General features: G+C 39.2%; 1 protein-coding gene across 1 annotated transcript in view; it reads left to right on the top strand.

Annotated features, from left to right (window-relative positions):
• GPAT3 (glycerol-3-phosphate acyltransferase 3) overlaps window positions 1-21,623 on the top strand; it is a 61,518-nt gene extending 39,895 nt beyond the window's left edge. Inside the window, exons 3-13 of the mRNA XM_036412141.2 lie at window positions 2,459-2,720; window positions 6,995-7,069; window positions 7,547-7,636; window positions 9,336-9,429; window positions 12,952-13,067; window positions 14,470-14,525; window positions 15,004-15,089; window positions 15,637-15,765; window positions 16,741-16,820; window positions 20,346-20,506; window positions 20,545-21,623. Coding sequence (XP_036268034.1) covers window positions 2,459-2,720; window positions 6,995-7,069; window positions 7,547-7,636; window positions 9,336-9,429; window positions 12,952-13,067; window positions 14,470-14,525; window positions 15,004-15,089; window positions 15,637-15,765; window positions 16,741-16,820; window positions 20,346-20,457 — 1,100 coding nt within the window. The 3' untranslated portion in view covers window positions 20,458-20,506; window positions 20,545-21,623. The remainder of the gene's footprint in view (window positions 1-2,458; window positions 2,721-6,994; window positions 7,070-7,546; window positions 7,637-9,335; window positions 9,430-12,951; window positions 13,068-14,469; window positions 14,526-15,003; window positions 15,090-15,636; window positions 15,766-16,740; window positions 16,821-20,345; window positions 20,507-20,544) is intronic.
• Window positions 21,624-22,551: the final 928 nt, after the last annotated feature.

Genomic DNA, 22,551 nt, shown 5'->3' with positions numbered 1-22,551 from the left:
GTTTATTATGCTAATTCTTAAGACAAAGAATTACATGTGGGCAAAAACAAATAAACTAAAACCACCCCATAAACTCAAAAGTAAAGTAAAAAAACTAGAGATCTCCCCCACCCCCATTTTATAGAGGAGGACACCAAGTTAGGTGATTTATCTATCAATCACAGTCATAGAGCTGGTTGTTGTCCTAAACAGCACTTGACTTTGGATGTCAGGTCTTCATTACTTTTTACTCTAGTGCATTATGCTGCTGTTCCTTTAAAAAACCCAATACATTCCTAGGAGTGGGATTACTGGGTCAAATGGGAAGCTAGAAACATCAATCAGAAAGAATATATACACCCCTATGTTCATAGCAGCACAATTTACAATAGCTAGGATTTGGAAACAGCCTAGGTGCCCATCAGCAGATGATTGGATCCAAAAACTATGGCACATTTACACAATGGAATATTATGCAGCCATAAAAAAGAAAAAAATTCTCATCGTTTGCAGCAACCTGGATGGAATTGGAGAACATCATGCTGAGTGAAACAAGCCAGTCAATGAAAGAGAGACACCACATGACCTCACTTATTTATGGATGATAAAGAACATTATAAACTGAAGAACCAAAAGATAGATATAGAGACAGTAAAGCAACAAGCAGACTGTCAAATTACAGCGGGGAAGTTGGGGAGATCTGGGGGAGATAAGAGATCACCTGAAGGACTTGTATACATGCATATAAGTACAACCAATGGACACAAAACTCTGGGGAAGGAGGGTATGTATGGGAGGGGGGGCATTCGTATATGTACAAAAATTATAATTTAATAAAAAAATATATTAAAAAAATGTCTTGGTGAAAAATAAATAAATAAACAAACAAAATCCAATACATTACAGCTCCCACTACATACAAGTTCTCCAGAGGATAGGTAATATAGTACTCTTCACTTTCCTCATTGATTTCCTAGGGAATGGAAAGTGAGAAAAATCAAAGGAGGTCTTTTTCAGGGAATTTAACACTTTAATTTTCACCCCCCCCCCAAAAAAAAAAAATACTTTTCTGATGTAGGAAATACATTTCTTTCTTTGTGACACACTTCAGAGAGACAAATAGATAGTTATGTCACTGTGTACATAGCTACTCTTTATTCTTCAAAGACGTCCTCTTCAATTTTTTTTTTTTTAGTAGTTAGAACTGAGTAATAGTAGTCATTTTTCAATTCACAAGTTTCTGCTACTTGAAAAACTTTTGAATTATTTTCCTGATGGAAAGTGCAATCTATACATATTAAAGGCTAATATGCAAAGTGTTCCCTCGAGAGTTGGACTGGGAGACCGGGAGTTCGATCACTTGCTATGACATGCACTGACCACCAGGGGGTGGTGCAGAATGAGGGAAGGCTCCAGCCAGCAGCTGGCAGCTGGGGAAAGGGAGGCCCTGGTTGGCAGCTGGAAGGCCCTGATTGGCCCTGATTGCTGGCCAGGCTTAGGGATCCTACCCATGCATGAATTTCATACAGTATAAAGAGGAAAACTCCAATCTTATTGTCCAAAGATAACTACTTAATGTCCTTCTTAACATTTTTTCAATGTGTATATGTTTCGTAGAGATCTTGCCTTTTTGTCACTTAATGTTAGCACATTTATTAATGGATGCATTCTAGCTCATCGTCTGGATCGATTATAATGGAAAATGCTCTGGCCTACCATTCTGATTATATTTTATGGCAGATTCTTAGAATTGGAATTATTGAATTATCAGCAAAACTATTTTTTTAGTCTCTTCTTGTCAAACAGATTTTGACGAAGTTGCTACCAGTTCCATACTCAATACAAATTGAGTATGAGAGTACCTGTATTATTTTGATCTTTGAAATTTATCACTAAAAATGTTGCTGATTTAATAATATAAATAGGCCAGTCTAAGTCACCTTTCTTTGATTACTATAAGTTTTTACATATTTATTAACTATGTTGTTTCTGTAAATTCAGTTCATGAACTTTGCTTACTTTTCTGTAGCAACCTGTGATTTTATTATAAAATAATTTTCACATATTAAAAACATCAACTGTTGCCTTTAAATACCTTTTACCATTTTGCTTTGATTTTTGCTTCATGGTTTTTTTTTATCAGGGGAGAACAGAAGTCTTTATTTTTTTAGTCTAGATCTATACATGGGGCGAGTTTGCTTCTGTGAGTTCTTTCACGAATGGTGTGAGGGGAGGAAATGAAAGCAAGAAAGCTACTGAGGACCAAGATTCCTCTTTGTAAATTGAAATCCTTGGGTAGAGGCCATTTCATGTAGACTCGATGATTTCACCTCTTCTCCCACTGCAGTTGCTTGTCTTGTATATATGAAATCTGCCATATTATCTGTTAAATTTATTTGTCTTGTGCACAGTTGGCCCTTTGGCCATGTTTTTAATATGTCCTATGGCATTTCCTTATGTCCTGATGCTTTCTTTTAAGGTATTATCCAAAGAGATAAGTCACCCATGGAAAAAGGTCTGCGAGGAAGGGACTTTGAGCTGTCTGACGCGTTTTATTTCTCCAAGAAGGGATTGGAAGCCATTGTGGAAGATGAAGTGACCCAGAGGTTCTCCTCAGAGGAGCTAGTGTCATGGAATCTCCTCACAAGGACCAATATAAATTTCCAGTACATCAGTCTGCGGCTCACCATGGTGTGGGTGCTGGGCGTCATAATACGCTACTGTGTCCTATTACCTCTAAGGTAGGTCTCCTGCCCAGGGGTTTGATGGTATAATTAGTTCAGCTTTCTTTTAAGTCATGTATGTAATGGCCACATGTGAGTATATGGTATCAGTCTCACTCCTTCCCACTTAAGAAAACACCATCAAATGTGACCTCCTTAGGAATGTGTTAAGTATCTATTCTCCTTTCACATCTCCTCCTCTTCCCCACCCCCCAAAAAATTAGGATGTGTATTCAGAATCTAATATATAGCCTGAATCCATGTTACACTTTCAGTCATAGATAATTTGACGATTAGAAAAGGGAAATGAGAAAAAAAAAAGAGAGAGATTTTACAGTTTCACGCTCACTGTGTGTCAAACAAACTCTGTCTCTGCTGGTCTGTAGTGGTTCATAGCTGCCTTTGAGAGGAAACATTCTTGAGAGTGGTTACCACATGGAAGAGAGCCATTCAGAAGAGAGAATATGTTCCATCCACATCTATTTATTATCACTCACTTTTCTTATTAAAAGTTCCACTTCTGGCCAAATCCGGTTTGGCTCAGTGGATAGAGCATCAGCCTGCGGACTGAAGGGTCCTGGGTTTGGTTCCGGTTAAGGGCATGTACCTTGGTTGTGGGCACATCCCCAGTAGGGGACGTGCAGGAGGCAACTGATTGATGACTCTCTATTATTGATCTTTCTAACTCTCTATCTCTCTCCCTTCCTCTCTGTAAACAAAACAAAACAAAACAAAACAAAAAGTTCCACTTCTGGGTCTCTTTCTGGTTCTAAGTTTGAGTGCCACCTGATGAGGAGGTACTGACTGGAACCATAGTGTGGAACTAGAGTAGAAGAGGTAACTGGGCATTGGGGTGAAGTGCAGGTGACTAAGGTTTGTTTAGTATGATGGTGCAGGTAGTGTGCATGTGTATCCGTCATACATTGCTGTTTATTGGCTTGCTTCATTTCCCTTGGGCATGGCCTTGGCATCCTCTCAATAGAGCTTTCCAAGCAGTCGTTACCAGCCAACAAAAATTGGCACATAATGAAACCTCTTTACCATCCCTAGGGTGGTCTATACTTGCCTCATTCAGATTTATTACAAGGGAAAAGATTAAGTGTAAGCAAAGGCACATTTCTAAGAAACTCGTTCTGCTTTTTCTGTGCTCATTCTGCCAGTTATTGGGGGCATGTTATGTCTTTTGGGAATCATTTCAGCTCTAATAACAAAGTGAAATTCAGGGTTTTACACACACACATCTGTTCTTATTTTAAATTCTCATCTGAAGACATGCTAAGGAAAGGGATGGAGGGAGGGAGGGAAGGAGGGAAGGAGGGAGGGAGGGAGGGAGGGAGGGAGGGAGGGAGAGAGAGAGAGAGAGAGAGAGAGAGAGAGAGAGAGAGAGAGAGAGAGAGAGAGAGAGAGAGAAACATTGCTTGGTTGTCTTTTGTATGTATCCCAATCAGGAATTAAACTCAGGTATGTGCCCTTGCAATGTTTTGGTACACAGGATGACACTCAACCAACTGAGACACTCCACACTTGAGCTGGGTTTCACATACACTTTTGCTTGAACCTTAAGCCAGTATAGCGTTCATATACTTGGGGATGTCCAAGGCTACCTATTTGGCATGCTATGGAAGGCAATAATTGAGCTTTTATTTATTGGAAGTTTCTAGTTTATTATAATTAGAGCTTCCATTTATTGTTTTTATTCTTAAAAAGAAATGAAACCTCAGTGAAGTTGATTATACAGATAAGCTCTTCCATCTTCACTTGGTCCATTGGTCAGGCACCATATCCCAGGCAGCCATTGAGAATGGGAGGATTTCGCAACAGTCTTGAGATTCCCTTATTTGTTGGTTAGCTTTCACCTGCTTGGGCGTCCAGCAAATAGTATTATGATTTTACTATCTAGTTTAAATTAAAGTAATGCTCACAAAATAGATAAGTGACATAAAATATTCTTTTTAAAGATATATATATTTTATTGATTTTTTACAGGGAGGAAGGGAGAGGGATAGACAGTTAGAAACATCGATGAGAGAGAAACATCGATCAGCTGCCTCCTGCACACCCCCTACTGGGGATGTGCCTGCAACCAAGGTACATACCATTGACCGGAATTGAACCTGGGACCTTTCAGTCCGAAGGATGACGCTCAATCCACTGAGCCAAACCGGTTCTGGCCATAAAAGATTCATACAAAGAAACCAGGCTTAAGATAATCCTGTAATGTAAACATCCAAGAACAAGAAGAAATGACAGAATTAAGATTCCCATTCTTATTACATACTCTTCACTATGAAAGAATTGCTTTAAAATTGGTGTTTAAAAGAAGGAATTGCTATAAAGTAAGCATTAAAAACAACAACCAGATTGTGCTAAAAATGATTGTTGGTGTTTGTACAACCCTGTGAATATGCTAAAAACAATTGGATTGTACATTTTAGATGGGTGGATGTTATGATATGTGAATTGTAGCTCCATAAAGCTCTTAACAAAATCTCATAAACAGATTGTGGCTGAAAACTTTGTGTCATCTAAGAGAATCCTCCTGTTTGCTCTCTTAAACAGGAAAATAGAATTCTCTGGCTTGTTAGTCTAGCAGACAAAAACCTTCAATGGTTTGGAACACAATTGTTGAAAAGTCACCCCTTCTGATTTAATGTGTAGGAACAAATGATTCTCATTAGAGCAAGGTGGCAAAACATTTTAAAACTTTTGCATAATTGATTAAAATAGATATTTAGTTATCATCAGTGACTGATATGAAAATATGGCAACTAAAGGAAACTTAATTTGACCTTCTAATTGCTGTGTCAAAAAGTGTTAAACCACCCTAGCCAGTTTGAGTGGATAGAGCTCAGCCTGTGGACTGAAGTATCCCAGGTTTGATTCTTGGTCAAGGGTGAGTTATATTGGTTGCAGGCTCATCCTAGGGGCTTGTATGTGTGGCAACCAATCAATGTATCTTGGTGTTTTTCTGTCTATCTCTTTCCCTCCTTTCCATGCTCTTTATTTATTTTTATTTATTTTAAATATATTTTTATTGATTTCAGAGAGGAAGGGAAAGGGAGAGAGAGAGATGGAAACATCAATAATGAGAGAGACTCATTGATTGGCTGCCTCTTGCATACCTCACACTAGGGATCAAGTCAGCAACCCAGGCATTTGACCTGACTGAAAATCAAACAGTGACATTCTGTTTCATAGGTCAACGCTCAACCACTGAGCCACGATGGCTGGGCTCCACTTTCTTTAAAAATCAATGGAAAAATATCCTTTTGTGAAGATGAATAGCAACAACCACAACAAAAAGTGTTAAACCAAGACTTTAATACCCTTGTGAGGTGTTTATGAGGAAACCGATTCATTCTGAAAGATTATAAAACTCAACTTTTTCTTTTTGAGTAATTTTATTTAATTTCTAAAATGACGTTATTTTTGAAGTTATTGAAATATATATTAAAAGCACTTTTCAGAAGTGAGAAAGCATCTGTGTGGAGATTTAAAATATTGTCAGTCATCTTGTTCCCTAACTTTCACGTTCTCTTGAACTGTCCAAAGGAACAGCCACTAGGTTTGCATTGAGGGGTATATAATTGGAGTTCTTATTATGAATGAGCCTGTAAGTATAACTTATTGCCATCTGTTATAAATTTTAAATACCTTTAGGAAAATTTTGAATTGTATCCTTTTGCTCACCTGTCATTAAAAAATCCAGGAAAACCAAGTGATTTTCAGACCTTTGCAAGATATTTTCTTTCACAACCTATTCACACCATACCAAAGTACCCTGGACAAAACATGATGACTACTTTCAACCTGAAATGACTCCTTTATACAACATAAAACTATTTTGTATAGAAGTCACTATGAATTTAAAATAATTCAGAGTAATTTAAAAATTAAAATAATAAAGTAGATGGTCAAGACTTTTAGTTTGTTCCCTTCACTAGCCCACTTGACACTCTGTTGCTTGTGTAGATCGAACTTGAGGTTTTGTGAATCGATTTCCAGGCCTTCTCTGAGTATTGTAGATGATATACATGCCTGCTGTTATTTCAAAAATGTCATCGTTTTCCATACATTGTTTGAAACTTTGCTCTTTTTTGCTCTCAAAATGTACCAAGGACTGTTCTTCCATGTCAGAATCTATAGATTTATCCAGTTTTTATGTCTGCACCATAACCCATAGCATGGATGCTCCACAACTTATCCACAATTTTATTGTTTGTGAACTTTCAGGTTATTTTCCATTACCCCTACCATTCAACTAAACCTTTGCATCCCTTTTTCTGTTTCAGGGTTACCTTGGCTTTCCTTGGAATCAGCTTTTTGGTTATTGGAACTACAATGGTTGGGCAGCTTCCAGACAGCAGGTGACGTTTCCTTTCACCATAAATAGGATTGTCCTCTTCTTAGCTATGTCCGCAAAGAGAATATTTGTTGAATTCCTATGTACAGTATCAGATTTAAGGCCTCAACACACTTGTTAAAATTCTGCTTACTTCATTTTCTTGATTTGATTTTTAAACGCACTTTCACATCAGTCCCAAGAAATTGTATTTTCAAAGGGGAAAGAAAGAGAAGAAAGAAAATGACTGAGGAATGTAAGGAAAGTGAGAGTCTTCTAATATTGTCAGCCTCAGAAGGCTGAGACCAAAGAAGCTTCAGCTTATCTTGATGAGAAACTTATGGGGAACATTGAGTCAGGAGGGGGCTATTTTCCTTTAGCGTTTTGTCCTAAGGGCCTCAGTGAGACTATGAGTGTTGAACTGTGCATGTATTTCAGAGCACAGGCTGCTGCTGTGAAGGAGCACATTGAAGCTCTTATTGTGTTTTTTCCTTTCCTTCAGCTTTAAAAACTGGCTAAGTGAGCTGGTTCACCTGACCTGCTGCCGGATCTGTGTGCGCGCCCTCTCAGGGACCATTCATTATCACAACAGGTGAGTGTCTGCTGGCTTCAGGCCTGGCTTTCTCTAGGCCAGGTCAGTGCGTGATGGACAGGTGAAATGAGATGACTTCCTGTGTGTTCATCCCACCTATTAGAGTGGCAGAGACATAACCGCACACAAAACTCTTTAAAAAAGCAGTCCGTGTGCGGAAGAGACATTCCAATAATCATGTAATGACATTCACAGGGCAGGCCTATCCTTCTCGAGGTCTTCCCTCTGAGAGGCGCTGTTATCCTGTCTGACATGTGAAGAAAAGGGGGCTCTGGGTTTGGTTGTCTGGGGCTGCACAGTAAGTGGCAGTCAGATTTTGAGTGAGGTCTGTCTGACTTAAACAGTGGTGAAGGTGACAGGCCTTTAATGTGGTTGAAGGAAGGACCAGACTTGGAATCTGGAGGCCTAGTCTGTGTTCTCAGCCTTGCCCCTTCTAAAATTCCATAACTGAGCCTTAACATGGACCCCAGCATTCTGCTTCCCTTACCCTTAGTTGTAGAGGATAACGGTAGCTAAGTGAAGTTATAAGCTAAATAAGAGGTATTTTGATTGCTAACTTAACTCAACTCAACTTCTCTTAACTTTATTTTTTTCTTACCTTTAACAAGTTTAAAACTTTTAAAAGTTTTAAAAGTTCTAGGACAAGCCTCTAATATTTTAGTGACTGTATCCTTCCATTTCACTTGTGAAAGGGAAGCATCTTAACTGTTTGGCTTCCCCATGTGCTACCACCATAAAAGGTCCCTTCAATTTCTAAAATTATGTGATTTTGTAATTGGGCTGTGAGTTCTGGGGTGAGGAGTAAGAGAAAATGCTTTGGAAGAAATGTGAGCAGAGGAGATACCTTCCACAGGAAAGGTGCTTTAATTACATAGAGAGGAATTCATAACTTCTTATAGAATTGCTTCTCATTTAAAGGAAAATATGCTAAAGTTGTTATGCATTTGGTTCCCTTTCTTCTCTGTATAGAACCAAAGAAAATTGCTTTGCTTCATTAGTGTCCAGTACTGGTTGAACTCTAAGACAGAGGTCAGCAAACTAAGCAATGGGCCCGTAGGCCAAATGTGTCCTACCATCTGTTTTCTGTAAATAAAGTTTTAGTGGCACACTGCCGTGCTCTTTCATTTACAGCTTAGCTGTGTTTGTGCCAAAACAGCAGAGTCCTATAGTTTTGACAGAGATTGCCTGGCTTGCAAAGCTTTAAGTATTTACTCTCTGGCCTGCGATAAGAAAAGTTTGCCAACTTCTGTTTTAGGGGGATAGAAGGTAGAAAGGAACCAATAGGAATTTTACTCTGTGGATCACTGTGAAGGCTCTAAAAGTGATGCTATGGAGATGGAAATAACAGGAAAATGCTTTTGATAAAATAAATGAAACTTACCACAAAATTTACTAACATTATAGAATCTTTGTAATTCAGTCTAATATTTTAAAATGATATTTTCATCATAAAAGGAAAATCTGGTCATTACAAAAAAAAATAACATAAAAATATATCAAGGGAAAGTCAGGGGTTCCTTTTCCTATACTCTTGTTTCACCACTGTAAATTAGATAGACCCCCAGAGATAACCTGGTTAAGGTGGGCCCATATACTACGAACTTTATTTTATTAATGGACTTAAAAAAAAATGAATAGATGTTCTGCTAATAGTGGCCATATTTCAAGGTTTAGTATTTACCATTGTTTATGATTGCAGGGAGCACAGACCCCAGAAGGGAGGCATTTGTGTTGCCAACCACACCTCCCCAATAGATGTTTTGATCTTAACAACGGATGGATGCTATGCTATGGTAAGAGCAGCTTATTGGTATTTCAAGTAGTTCCATGTTTCGTGGCTTGCTCAAATTTTAAATTTATTTGGGCACAAATCAGAAAGTTTCATATTATATAGAAAGTGACTGGGTTCTACTACTGTAGCTTATGTTATGTACATTATTTACATGAACATATAGTGTAAGAAAAAGAAAAAAATATTATATTTAAGGCAATAAAAATTTAACTTACTGAAATGCAGACACATTAAGATTGATAGACTATCAGATTCCATCTTGCTTCTAAAATCCCTGCTATGTTTAATAACACTTTCAGAGATTAAAGTCTTCTTCCTTAGATCTGTGAAAATCCCCTACCAGCCATGTTAGTTCTGCCTTCCTTCAGGGAGTCATATGCAATTTAAAACAAACAAGCAAACAAATAAACAAACAAACAATCCCTTTAATAAAGATTAAACAAGAAAGGCAAATATTTATACCACATTGTCTTTTTCAGTTCTTGTCTGTAGCCCTAAAATACAAAAGACAACCCTACACAAACCCCATAACCCAGCCTTGGGGAGTCCTCTTTTCATATCCCTTGGTGGTGGTGGCTTGGGCTTCAGGAAGAGCACATGGATTTTTTTTTTTACTTCTCAGCTCCAGTGATTGACAGTCATGGTTGATGTGCTTTTCTGGGGAGGCATTTGAAGAAAGCCACTATTCATTGTCTGCTGTAGATAGGAGAGTGGGAGTTTGGCACATGTGTGGTATTTGACTGAACACAGGTTATACAATCACTGAGGGGGTTTTGAAGGCCTTTGTGAAAGCTCCTCACTTGCTACTAGGTATTTTAATCTGTCTAAAATAGGATTTCAGATATATGTAACACATTGCTAAATTTCTCTAAGTCATTGGGTTCTCTGAATCTAAGGAGCATTAACCAACTTTCTGCAAAGACTTTTGGGAATTAGTACTTCTTAACCTTTTTTTATGTTAGGAATCAGTTAATAGCTATGTAACTTCTTAAGGAAAATAAACAAATCACAACAACAACATACCTGTGCATCATACAAACATAATTCTGTGTCTAATTTCAAGATGCCTGTGATCTCCAGAAAGCCCTTCAAGGAGCCTCCAGTTAACAACCCTTGATAGACGTGCTCCCCCCACCCCCCCACCCCCGTCAGCATAGTAGTTCTGGGAGTCTGTAATAATTCCTTGCATTTATACGGATAGGCACTTTCACATCTATTATATTTGACCTTCCCTGTAATTCAGTGAAGTGAGAGTTGACATTTTGTTATAGATAAGAAAGCAGAGGTTCAGGCATTTTAACCAACTTACCAAATCATGGTTTTGTGTTTCTGAGACCATAGTCATTCAGTGTCCTTGTCAACAAGTGTTGAGCATAGCTCATTTGTGACTGAAGGCCTCAGAATTTTGTTGGCATTTTCTGTGCTTTTTGGTCATGTATAGTTGCAATCACAATATTAGTCAAGATTTAGAAAAGCATAGTACTTATGAACTTTCTAATGTGTTGAGTGATAGTAAAGCCATTTGGGTTTCAATCAGAGGCGGGGGGGGGGGGGGGATGGGGGGTGGTGGGAATGGAGGGAGGAAACTACTGCTACCTTCCAGAGGTCATATTTGGTTTCTTTAAGCTAAACACAAACTATATATTTGAAGAATGTTCAAGATCCCATCTCAGTGGCTTTTCAAAGGTTTTTTTTCCCTCCTAAGGAAAGATCTCTACTTTTTTTTAAAATTTAGAAATATTTTCCAACTTAAATAGAAGTTGAAATAATAAAAATGTTACATGCAACATCCATGTGTTCTTTATCCACATTTATGTTTTGGTAATATTTGGCCCATTTGCTTTATTATTTGCATTCTTATACATTGGCTTTCTTTATAAAAATGCATGTAAAGTATTTATATTTTAATATATTTATATTTAAAATTCCTGTTATTTTAAAAATTGATATAATAATATTAGATATATGAGTTTATACAAATTTATCCAATTTGTAGGGTTCTTCCTTGCATTCCCCAATCCATGTTTTATCTTCCTTTTTTCACTGTGAATGTTCTGTTTCCCAAAAATATCAACTCATTTTCTCAATTCTATAATACATCCAAAATTGTTTCAGAATTGCTTCACCTGTTTTACTACGAGAAACAAATGTAAAAATAATTCAGGGTATTTTGCAGTTCTCGGTACCCCATCCAAGATGAGGGTGTGTGGTCAAATACTGTCTTTATAAATTTATTGGATTTCCATGTGCCCTTCCCCTCCACCTTGCTTCAGCATTGTTCTTTTGTTCATTTAAAACACACAGCTGGGTTCATTTGCTCTCAGTTTGCTAGCCCCATCCTTGTTGATTTAATTTTTGAATATGTAAGACATTAATATGTTTCCAAATGTCAAAACATTTTTGTTTAAACCATTCTTTCCATTCTACCCCATTCTTTCCTACCCTAGTAAGATTCCAATTTCATTATTTTTGGTGATTCTTTATTTTTGTAGAAGTAAACAAATAGATATTCATATTTCCCCTTCTGCCTCATACAAAATGTGTTATACTATATTGGCTCTTTGCAGCTTGCTTTTTTCCCATTTAACAGTGTCTCCTGGAAATCATTTATCAGTCGTAGAGTTCAACCTTGTTCTTGTCACAGATGCATAGTAGTACTTCATCAGGTTTCTGGGGAGGCATTTGAAGGAAGCCACTTAAACCTTGTGCACATATCTTTTCATTTTGTTGGAGTGAAATGATCTATCTTCAGGATAAGTTTATAGAAGTAGAATTATTGAGTTGGAGGATAAATTTATATGCTGTTTTGATAAGGTATTGTGAAATTTCCTTCCATGGGTGTTATTGTCTCCTCCATCCCAAGCAATGTATGAGAGTACCATTTCCCATAGCCTTGGTTTAGAGTACATTGTCAAGCATTGGTTCTTTTTCAATCTGGTAGGTGAGGAATGGTGTTTCAGTGTAGTTTTAATTTGAATTTCTCTTATCTTGACTACTCTACTTTTTAAACCTAAAGTATAGTTATTATATCAACATAGCTTAAAATTCAAAGGTGCCACTAAAGAACACCTTTTGTTTATATTTGGCCATTCATGTCCTTTGTATAGGCTAATAACTTTATTTTTTTATTTTATTTTATTTTTTTAAAATATATTTTATTGATTTTATACAGAGAGGAAGGGAGAGAGAGTCATCGATCAGCTGCCTCTTGCACCCCCCCCACTGGGGATATGCCCGCAACCAAGGTACATGCCCTTGACCAGAATTGAACCCGGGACCTTTCAGTTCTCAAGCCGACGCTCTATCTATTGAGCCAAACTGGTCCCGGCAGGCTAATAACTTTAGTCAGTAGAAGAAGATTGATCTTTTCTACTGGGGAATAGGAACTTACTCCTACTTAAACACACACACACACACACACACACACACACACACACACACGTGCGCGCGAGAGAGAGTGCGAGCTTTCTTTGAATAACTGCCTTTACATTTATATTTTTTCTCTTTCTGATGTTATTTCTAGGTTGGCCAGGTTCATGGTGGATTGATGGGAATTATTCAGAGAGCTATGGTTAAGGCTTGCCCACATGTTTGGTTTGAACGCTCAGAAATGAGGGATCGACACCTGGTTATTAAGAGGTAAGCAGCCGAGACCGGTTTGGCTCAGTGGATAGAGCGTCGGCTTGGGGACTGAAAGGTCCCGGGTTCGATTCCGGTCAAGGGCATGTACCTTGGTTGCGGGCACATCCCCAGTAGGGGGTGTGCAAGAGGCGGCTGATCGATGACTCTCTCTCATCGATGTTTCTGACTCTCTCTCTCCCTTCCCCTCTGTACAAAATCAATAAAATATATTAAAAAAAAAAAAAAGAGGTAAGCAGTGATATTACTCACCACTCATTGGCATAGCATAAAATCTGATAAATCTTGGCCTTCATGCCCAAGAGGGCAGAACAGTGCTAAGATGAAAGCTAAAACATGGAGCTCTATTTATGGTAGGTTTTTTCTGGTTACATCTCCTGTCTTAGCTAGATGTTTAAAAGTTCTAATTCTGCAGGAATTTAGAGGGGCATATGATGAGATTAGAAATCCCATCAGTTTATGTTGTGGTGATTTAGTCCAATTACTGAATTTTCAAAGTTAAATAATTTGTAACTGGCGAATTAATAGATTACATCAATCAATTAATAGGTTGATGTTTGCTAGAAGACTGTTACCACTTAAATCTACCTGGAGACAGACAGAGCTAATCTCTTTATGGAACAGGCTACGTCCCTCTGGGACTTGGGGTAGAGATGAGCTACCAGAAACCTTTTTTGGGAAACACTTTTTTGCGTGAGGCATTTAACTGAAGGCACTCTGGTCATTGCTTCTATAAGCATGAAGGTGAGCCATCTCTTAAGGATAGAATGAAAAGAACTTATTGAAATCTGTTAGGATAACCACCCTCTAGGTGGGGATAGCAATGGGAGGTTATCTGGCAGTGGGCCACTCTGGCAGCGGTAATCTCCCTATCTCAGCCTTACTAGCTTCTGAGGAGCCAGGCTGGCTACAGGAGGACAGAACCTAAGCCTGGAAGACTTTATTACAGTGCATATTTCCCAGGAAAGTTTAGCTGACCCATTTAAGGAATGTTTTACACTTCATGGCCATAGGTAGACCGGTCTAGCAATCAATATCCCCATTTTTCAGATGGAGTAATAACGGTATAGAAGAAAGGGCATAAAGCTCGTGACAGGGACTCCAGAGCTCCTGTTATGTCTGCCCAACATCTGTTTTTAAAGAGTGGACAGAAGACACTGCCAGTCACTCACGTTGAGATGAGAGAAATTGAATTAGTGCAGCTATCTTTACACTTTTTTTTTTTTTTTTTTTTTTTTAGAAAGGGACCCACTTGAGTTTATTTTCTTGACTTATATCTTGTTTCTTTTCTCCTTATTGCTTTTCCATATATTTGTGATAGTAGAGTATAGAGAATATCAAAGAGGATTTCCATCTCTCTCTGTTTATAGATAGAATTTTGATCTTTTATTTTTCTTCACAGACTACGAGAACACATCGCTGATAAGAAAAAATTACCCATATTAATCTTTCCTGAAGGTAAGAGAAAGACTGCCGACCAAGTTATAGTTGATAATAAGCACCAAAAATGTATGAGGATTTGGATTGTTCTGGAATTGGCATTTTTTGCCTACATCTGCTGTCCTATGGGCACGGATGGCTTTCTCTGAACTAGTAATTCCCTGCTTTCTTTTGAGATTTGCTGGAAGTCATACCTTTTTCATCTTAAAAGTTATTTCTGGGGAATGAACTTAGGAAGGTATTGTCTATAACTTTTCCAAGGTCCTGTGTTGAAATTATTACCTGTTGTGAAGAAGTTGTATCTCTAAAATATTCAATAATAAAGAAAAAATTTCTTATGAGACCTGCTTGGAACTATCAAATTACTATTTAAGCAGGAATCAGTTTGCAAAATGGTAGTAAAATGTCTGCAATTTTGATATGATTTGAGTAATTTAAATTATTTTATATAAAAGTAATTCCTTTTAACAACCCTCCCTTCCCCATTTTCCTGCAGGAACTTGCATCAACAATACTTCAGTCATGATGTTTAAAAAGGGAAGCTTTGAAATTGGAGGAACCATATATCCAGTTGCAATTAAGGTAAAACGGATTCCCCTCTTGCCTTCAGAAAAGGGCACTTAGTTACTGATAATTAAAAATTGGTAATAATAAGGAGCAGTTGTATTTGCTTTACTCAGATTCACCAGCTGTTTACATTTTGCCCCATTTGCTTGATCATCTCTCCCTGTGGATATGGATAGGATATGTACCAGGCCAAAACCTCAATACTGAGCACATAGTCAGTGATGAGCAAAACAGATATTGTCCCTATTTTCACCCATCTTCCAGTTAAGTGGGGCGACAGACATTTAAGGGTCATGTACCTGGCATACGTCATCAGTCTGGCTCAAATAAACTCTTAAAATAAAAAAGAGTCAATCAGCCTCTTGTTGCAGTGCTCCAGGCTGTGGTAAGAGGAGTTTGCTGGACTGGTTTACTTCCTTGATCATTCCTGTCAAGCAAAGAAACTTCTCTCTTTTTTTGAATCTTATAGAGGTTAGGTCTGCCACCTTGAAAGCATTGACTTGGGTAAGAGAAGCCAGCACTCGATGCATAACTGTGATGTGTTTTCTTTTCTTTCTCTCAGTATAACCCTCAGTTTGGTGATGCCTTTTGGAATAGTAGTAAATACAACATGGTGAGCTACCTGCTTCGAATGATGACCAGCTGGGCCATCGTCTGTGATGTGTGGTACTTGCCTCCCATGACGAGAGAGGTAGGCCATAGAAAACAATAGCTGGTCTTTGGGGTTTTAATTAGATAAAAATGAGAAAACCTTTACCTGAAAACGTGGATGTTTTCCTTTTCTCACATCAGCTAGATTTGGACTGCCTCTTTGCTTTCTCAGGAAAATGAGTCATTTAAAAAAAAAAAGTAGTTCTTTTGGCTTTGGCGGGTGTGGCTCAGTTGGTTAGGCATCATCTGTGCTCCAAAAGATTGCGGGCTAGATTCCGGTCAGGGCACATGCTCAGGTTGCTGGCTTGATTCCCAGTAATGGGTGTGCAGGAGGCAGCAGATTAATGTTTTTCTTTCTTTCTCCCCACTCCCCTCTTTCTCCCTTCCTCTTTTTCTAAAAATTGATAAAATGTAAATATATGTATATAAATAAATTGCAAAAGTCTTCAAATCAGGCCATTTTATATTCAGAGACTGTTTTCCATAATAATTAAAAAAATATATATATCTATATATACTTTATTGATTTTTTACAGAGAGGAAGGGAGAGGGACAGAGAGTTAGAAACAGTGATGAGAGAGAAACATTGATCAGCTGCCTCCTGCACACCTCCTAATGGGGCTGTGCCTGCAACCAAGGTACATGCCCGTGATTGGAATTGAACCTGAGACCTCTGCAGGCCGACACTCTATCCACTGAGCCAACCAGTAAGGGCTCCTTAATAATTTTTATAATTGCTGTTAGTTTATTGGGCCTACAGGTATTATGGAATGGTGTATCTTGGATAAGACTAATAGAGAGCATAATAAATGTACACCTGGTTAAAAAAGTGAAACAACACAGCACTGCATTTTCTTAATAAAATGAATGATAGTTGCTGTGATTGAGACTCCAACATATTTGAGCTAAAATGTGAGTCATATTTTAAAATAAATCTAAATTATTTTGAGACATTTTAAGGCACGGTTTGAAAACTGTGTACCCAGGATATACTTTGTAATTTTTTTCCCCCCAGGAAGGAGAAGATGCAGTCCAGTTTGCTAATAGGGTTAAGTCTGCTATTGCGAGACAAGGAGGATTGACTGAGCTTCCCTGGTAAGAAATTTTTCAGAAGTACTACCACTTTTTAAAAAAATTAAAAACACTTCAATAATGTTATTTATTATGAGAGTTAGCTGGAGGTTTAGCTGACAGTGACAGGGGTTCATACGATGTAATGGTGGCTTAAATAAGATAGAAGTTTCTCCCTTCCCTTCCCGCTCATGCTGTTACTCTACCATCCTCAATGCACTTGTACTTTATGGTTGCCCAGCTCTGCTCAGTGTGTTCAGCAGATGGCTAGCAGGGAGGAACTAAAGCTAGAAGGACAGGACACATCCATGTCCTTAGAGCACAGACTAGAAGTTGGACATGCCACTAATTATGCTAATTAACAATCCACTAATTTCTACAGTGAAAACTCATTATGCTGATTGATAAAGCTTGGAAGGTTGGAAGGTTGATGGGAGATCAAGATAGCTGAAGCCTTATCTGGCTTCTGATTAAATGCCTGGCTGACCACCCCAGGGTATGAGGTGTTTTTTATTTTTGTTGTTGTTATTGTTGTTTTTTTTTCTCTTTAATGTTTCATTGATTTTAGGGAGTGGGAGAGAGAGATAGAAGCATCAATGATAAGAGATACACATCCACAGCTGCCTCCTGCATGCCCGCACTGGGGTTGGAGCCTGAAACCCAGGCATGTGTCCCAGCCAGGAATCAAACTGTGACCTCCTGGTTCATGACTGGAAGCTCAACCATGGAGCCTCACCAGCTGGGCCAGAGTTTGATTTCTTAATTCAAGGCAACTGACTGGCCCTAGGGCTAAGATGGGTTAAGACTAACATTTATATTACGCCATCTAAGTGGGAATAAATGAAACGTCATGAAGGGACAGGCTTCCCAATGCCCTAGTTTACAATGATTTAATTTACAAATGCCCCAGGGGTTCATTTCATTGTATAACGAACTGGCTTCCTTGTTCATTGTTTTCTGAACTTTGTTCCTTTCCTCTTACCTGACATCCCAGCCCTACTCCTGCCCCGAAGCCATTAGGAAAAGCTTAGAGCCTTGGCTCACTAGCCTCAGGAAGGAAAGAAAGCAACAAGCTTTTTGAGACAAAAACAGCCAAGGGAAGTCAGCCCCGGGACAGACTCCCATCAAATTGGCTTAAATGAAATCTGTTGGAAATGATGCTCAGAATTTTTCAATTTTCTTTTATCAGGCTATAGCAATTTTATAATAAAGGGTTATTTTAATTACCTAGCCTCTTCTTTGAAAAGAAAATAGACTCACTACATTTCCTGATGTATTTGTCATCTACCTATTAGGCCTAAATTAGCATATCTGGATCAATTTTCTCCTAGATTAAATGAAAACTTAGTTATAGCATCTTAAACTGGCTATTAAATATGGCTGCTGCCTGCCTTAAGAACCAACATCTACTGTCATTGCAAAGGGGAACTGGGCACAACTTCGAAGTCTATAGGGGTCACAAGTCATAGCTGGGTGCTTAGGGCAGTGTGAGGTTTACTGCATGCTTGGGAAGGAGAATTACATAAAAATAATGTCAGTATGCTCAAGGGCAAACGTTGCTAACTTCATATTTTGCCATTTTTGGCTTGGACCTCGGGACAGAAGGAATGGCCTTTCTTGGGTCTCCCCCTCCCTTCTTCAGTTTCTACCATTCAGAGTTCACGTAAATGCAATGGTTCGAGGCAGTTCATTTGGATAAAAGAGGCTTTTGTTGGCCATTTTGGGGACTTAAAGACACTTTATAACTTTTTTCCATGGAAATATATTTTTTTTTTTATAGCTGATCCCTGGAGGATTTGTGGCCCTCGTGTATTCTTAAGTTGAGGATTTACTGGGGTACTGGCTTAGGTTTGACTCTAGAGGCTAGAGTATTGCAGTGGGCTCAGACAGGCGTCTGCTTGTAGGTCAGGTTCTGTCTTCATGGCATTAAGTTCACTGGCTAACCTGTGATTTATTCATCATTATCAGGGAGCACTTGGTAAGCATTTGTGCTTAACTGGGTTAAAGTTAAACAGGCACAGTATAAAGTAAGCAAGTTTTCAGTTGATGCCTTCCCAGGAGTTGAAATGAAAAACATTTGATTAGGAGGGAGAGTGGCCCCTGATACTCCAGTCTCCTCCCAACTCCTACAGTTTGTTGTTCCTCGTGCTCTCCAAAGAAGGAAAGGCACGCACAGAGTCCTTATAACCCGGGCACGTCTGCGTTTTCACCACCCTGGAGAGAGTTCAAAGATTCACAGGCTCTGAGCTAAGGAATGCTGCTTACGTAGGCACTACCTACCAATTGAATGCAACTTACTATTATTTTGTTTTATTATGAGTCTATTTTGGAATACAGAACATTTTACATGCTTCAAATATAGTGCTGTGAATGAAAATACAACTCTGTAGACTAGGGGTGTCGAACTCAATCAGAGAAGGGGCCAAAATCTAAAATCCAGCCTAAATCGCGGGCCGAATGGTTTACTGAACAGTCATAAACTGTCATTGTGATGGAAACGCAGCGGAGTGCAGTGATGACAGCGCGGTGCGGGCCACATTGCAAGGCCTGGCGGGACGGATTTGGCCCGAGGGCCTTGTGTTTGACACATGTGCTGTAGACATAGGCTTAGATTTGAGTAATGATTTACCTTTAAGAAATTTACTTTGAACATATTTAGTACCCTGACCATTTTTTATGTGTATATTTTAAACTAGAGGCCTGATGCACGAAATTCGTGCAAGAGCAGGCCTTCTTCCCCCTCGCCCCCCCTGCCGGCACGGGCTTTCCTCTAGGACCCGGGACCCCGGCTTCCCTCACAGCCCCGGCTTTGTCTGGAAGGACATCCTAATTAATAGATAGGATATCCTATCTAATTAGGATATTACACTTTTATCATTATAGATTGTCTATATGTTTTTTTAGTAAGACAGGGGCCAATTAGATGAGAACAACAACAATATTTTGATTTCCTTGGGAGAAAAGATAGGTCAACAATTCTAGTTTTAATATAGAATCTACCTATTGAGTTCAACAGCCCCAAAGAAGAAACTGAGTGGAAACATTAAAAAAAACAAGAAAAGAATATATATATATATATATATATATATATATATATATATGTATATATTATTGATTTTTTACAGAGAGGAAGGGAGAGAGCTAGAGAGCTAGAAACGTTGATGAGAGAGAAACATCGACCAGCCATCTCTTGCACACCCCCCACCGGGGGTGTGCCCACAACCAACGTACATGCCCTTGACCAGAATCAAACCCGGGACCTTTCAGTCTGCAGAGCGATGCTCTACCACTGAGCCAAACCGGCTTCGGCTGAGTGGAGACATTTTAACCACACCTCAGAGCGATTGTCCCTTTCTCGCAGGGACATCTCTGGTCAGTGGTAAAGCAGAGACTAGAATCTGGGTCATTCTGCTTCCAAAACTGTGTTCTTTGTCCCATTGCTGACCAGCTGCATACGCGTCAAGGCAAACCATGCAGCATGTTTTAATAGGTAACCTTTTTTACATCATTGCTAGGCGTATCTTTATTTGTTTGCCTTTCTATTCCCAGGGATGGTGGGCTGAAGAGAGAAAAAGTGAAGGACACTTACAAGGAAGAGCAGCAGAAGACCTACAGCAAGATGATTGTTGGCAATGGATCTCTCAGCACTGATTCAGACTGATTGCCATTCTGGAGATAAACCTTGGCTTCCCAGACTAGCTCTTAGAATGGAGCATGCTTGTGTGCATGTTCGTGCGTGCGCATGCGTGAGTGTGTGTGTGTGTGTGTGTGTGTGTGTGTGAGTGTGTGTGTGTTGGGGGGGCATTGTTTTGTTTTATTGTTTGTTTTTTATTGTAAATCTTTTCTACTGAATGATTGTCTCTACCTTTTTATGCCAGAGGCAGAGCCCTTTGGTGTCTTTTTGTTGTTTTTGTTAGTCTCCTGAATTGTAAGGTAGTTGACTGAGTTTAAACAGATTCTGCCTTCTGTAAGATGATTATGCCATTGAATGAAATACTTCTACAGGGAAAAAGTACTTCAAAAACACTTTTGGAACTCTTTGTGTTTGGAGTCACTGATATGATCATTCTCAAAAAACACCCTAAACTCTTTTTTCCTGATTCGCTTTCTCATGCCATTTTTCCCCTCTTCCTTCAGCCTCTTAAGTAGTGGGGTGAGGTCACCGTCATGGTTATGTTCTCCTGAAAAGAATGGAGGACTGTATTTAGGAGAAAGGACAACTCCATGGCCATCTGACCTGCAAGCCGAAAGACAATGTTAATATTTTTTACTAGTGTGTTAGGAGAGAAATACCATTGGTGAACTTTACCAAAGAGAAGTGAGTCCAAGTTACTGTGTGAGTGTGTTATATGTAGGCATGTTGCCAATAAATACATTTAGCCAGCAACTGGTGATAACGTTTTTAGTTTTCCTGGTTTGTATGCTAAAGATCTGCAGCTAGTACTTCTTCCATCTACTATAACCGAACACATTTCAAATAGGAGGAGCCTTTTACAGTAACAACAAAAATCACATTTAGCGTCTTCAGCAGGAGTATGAATGAGTGATGTGTGTGGCACTGCCCCTCTCCCTCCACCGCTTTATAGTTTGTTTCAGAATTTTTCCAGTTTCTTAAACAGAAAAATAAGTGGCAAAATGATCTTTTGGAAACTGAGCCTTAAATTTTGTAAAGGGGGAAAATAAGTGTTTTTTTGACGCACAGCATAAGCAATGTTCGATAGCAATATAATGCCATGTTAAACTCGGGGAGTATTATATCTCTCCTGGTCACATGTATAGAATGTGAAACTATCTTATGGTGAATATAAATAAATTCTATATTTCTAAGTGTGTTTTGTATTTTTTTCCCCTCACCTCTATCATCTTTTGGTTCTGAGTAAGTTAGATTTTTTTTTTTTCTCTTACAAACGATTGTTTTTCATTCAGACATAGTTAGATTTCATTGGACTGGGATATCTGGGAAATGAGAGCATGAGCTGCTGGTTTTTTATTGTTTTCTTCTTTTTGTTTGGCCTGACTATCTAACTCTGACATAACAGATGTCAGTTATTTCACTGGTGAACTCGGAACTATCTCTTAATTGACTATAGGTTGGCCTGGCACAGCATTATCAGTATAGATTCTTATATAGTTACATGGATTTGATCCCAAAGGAAAATTTGCAAACAGGCTACCTTCCTGGTTACTCTGTTATTTTCATTCCCCCAACTCTCATCTTTTTCTTTCTTCTTGCTTTAAGTTTTGCCCCCAAAAAATTACCCAGGGTGATCTTGACTGAACATCAGCAAATCCATACACACACACACACACACACACACACACACTAGAGGAGAGGCCCAGTACACAAAATTCATGCATGGGGTGGGGGGGTGTCCCTTAGCCTGGCCTGTGCCTTTCGCAATGCGAGATCCCTCAGGTAGAGTCCCTAGGCCTGCCTGGCATTCAGGACCTATCAGTGCTTTCCTTCCCCCTGCTGCTACCACTGCTTTCCATCTGTGTGGTGTTGTCTCCCGCCCCCCCCAAACCCCCCCAGCCCCGCCAATAGTCGCCTCCCTCTGTGAGCAACAGGTGTGGGGTGCGATCACTTGGCTGGCCTGGGCCTTCCTCTGCAGGGCGATTGCTGGCCAGCCCTGTACAACTGCTATAGTGTTGCTGGCCGGTGGCCTGGGCTTCCCTCTGCATGGTGATAGATTGTGGGGGATCTCTGATCGATCACCCAGGAGAGGGAGGCCTTGGCCCATCTGGCCGGGCTCCA

Source organism: Pipistrellus kuhlii, unplaced genomic scaffold (genome assembly GCF_014108245.1).
Source record: "Pipistrellus kuhlii isolate mPipKuh1 unplaced genomic scaffold, mPipKuh1.p scaffold_m20_p_1, whole genome shotgun sequence".
Taxonomy (NCBI): Eukaryota; Metazoa; Chordata; class Mammalia; order Chiroptera; family Vespertilionidae; genus Pipistrellus; species Pipistrellus kuhlii.
The sequence above is the reverse complement of the archived record's forward strand: the minus strand, read 5'-3'. Positions and strand labels throughout refer to the sequence as shown.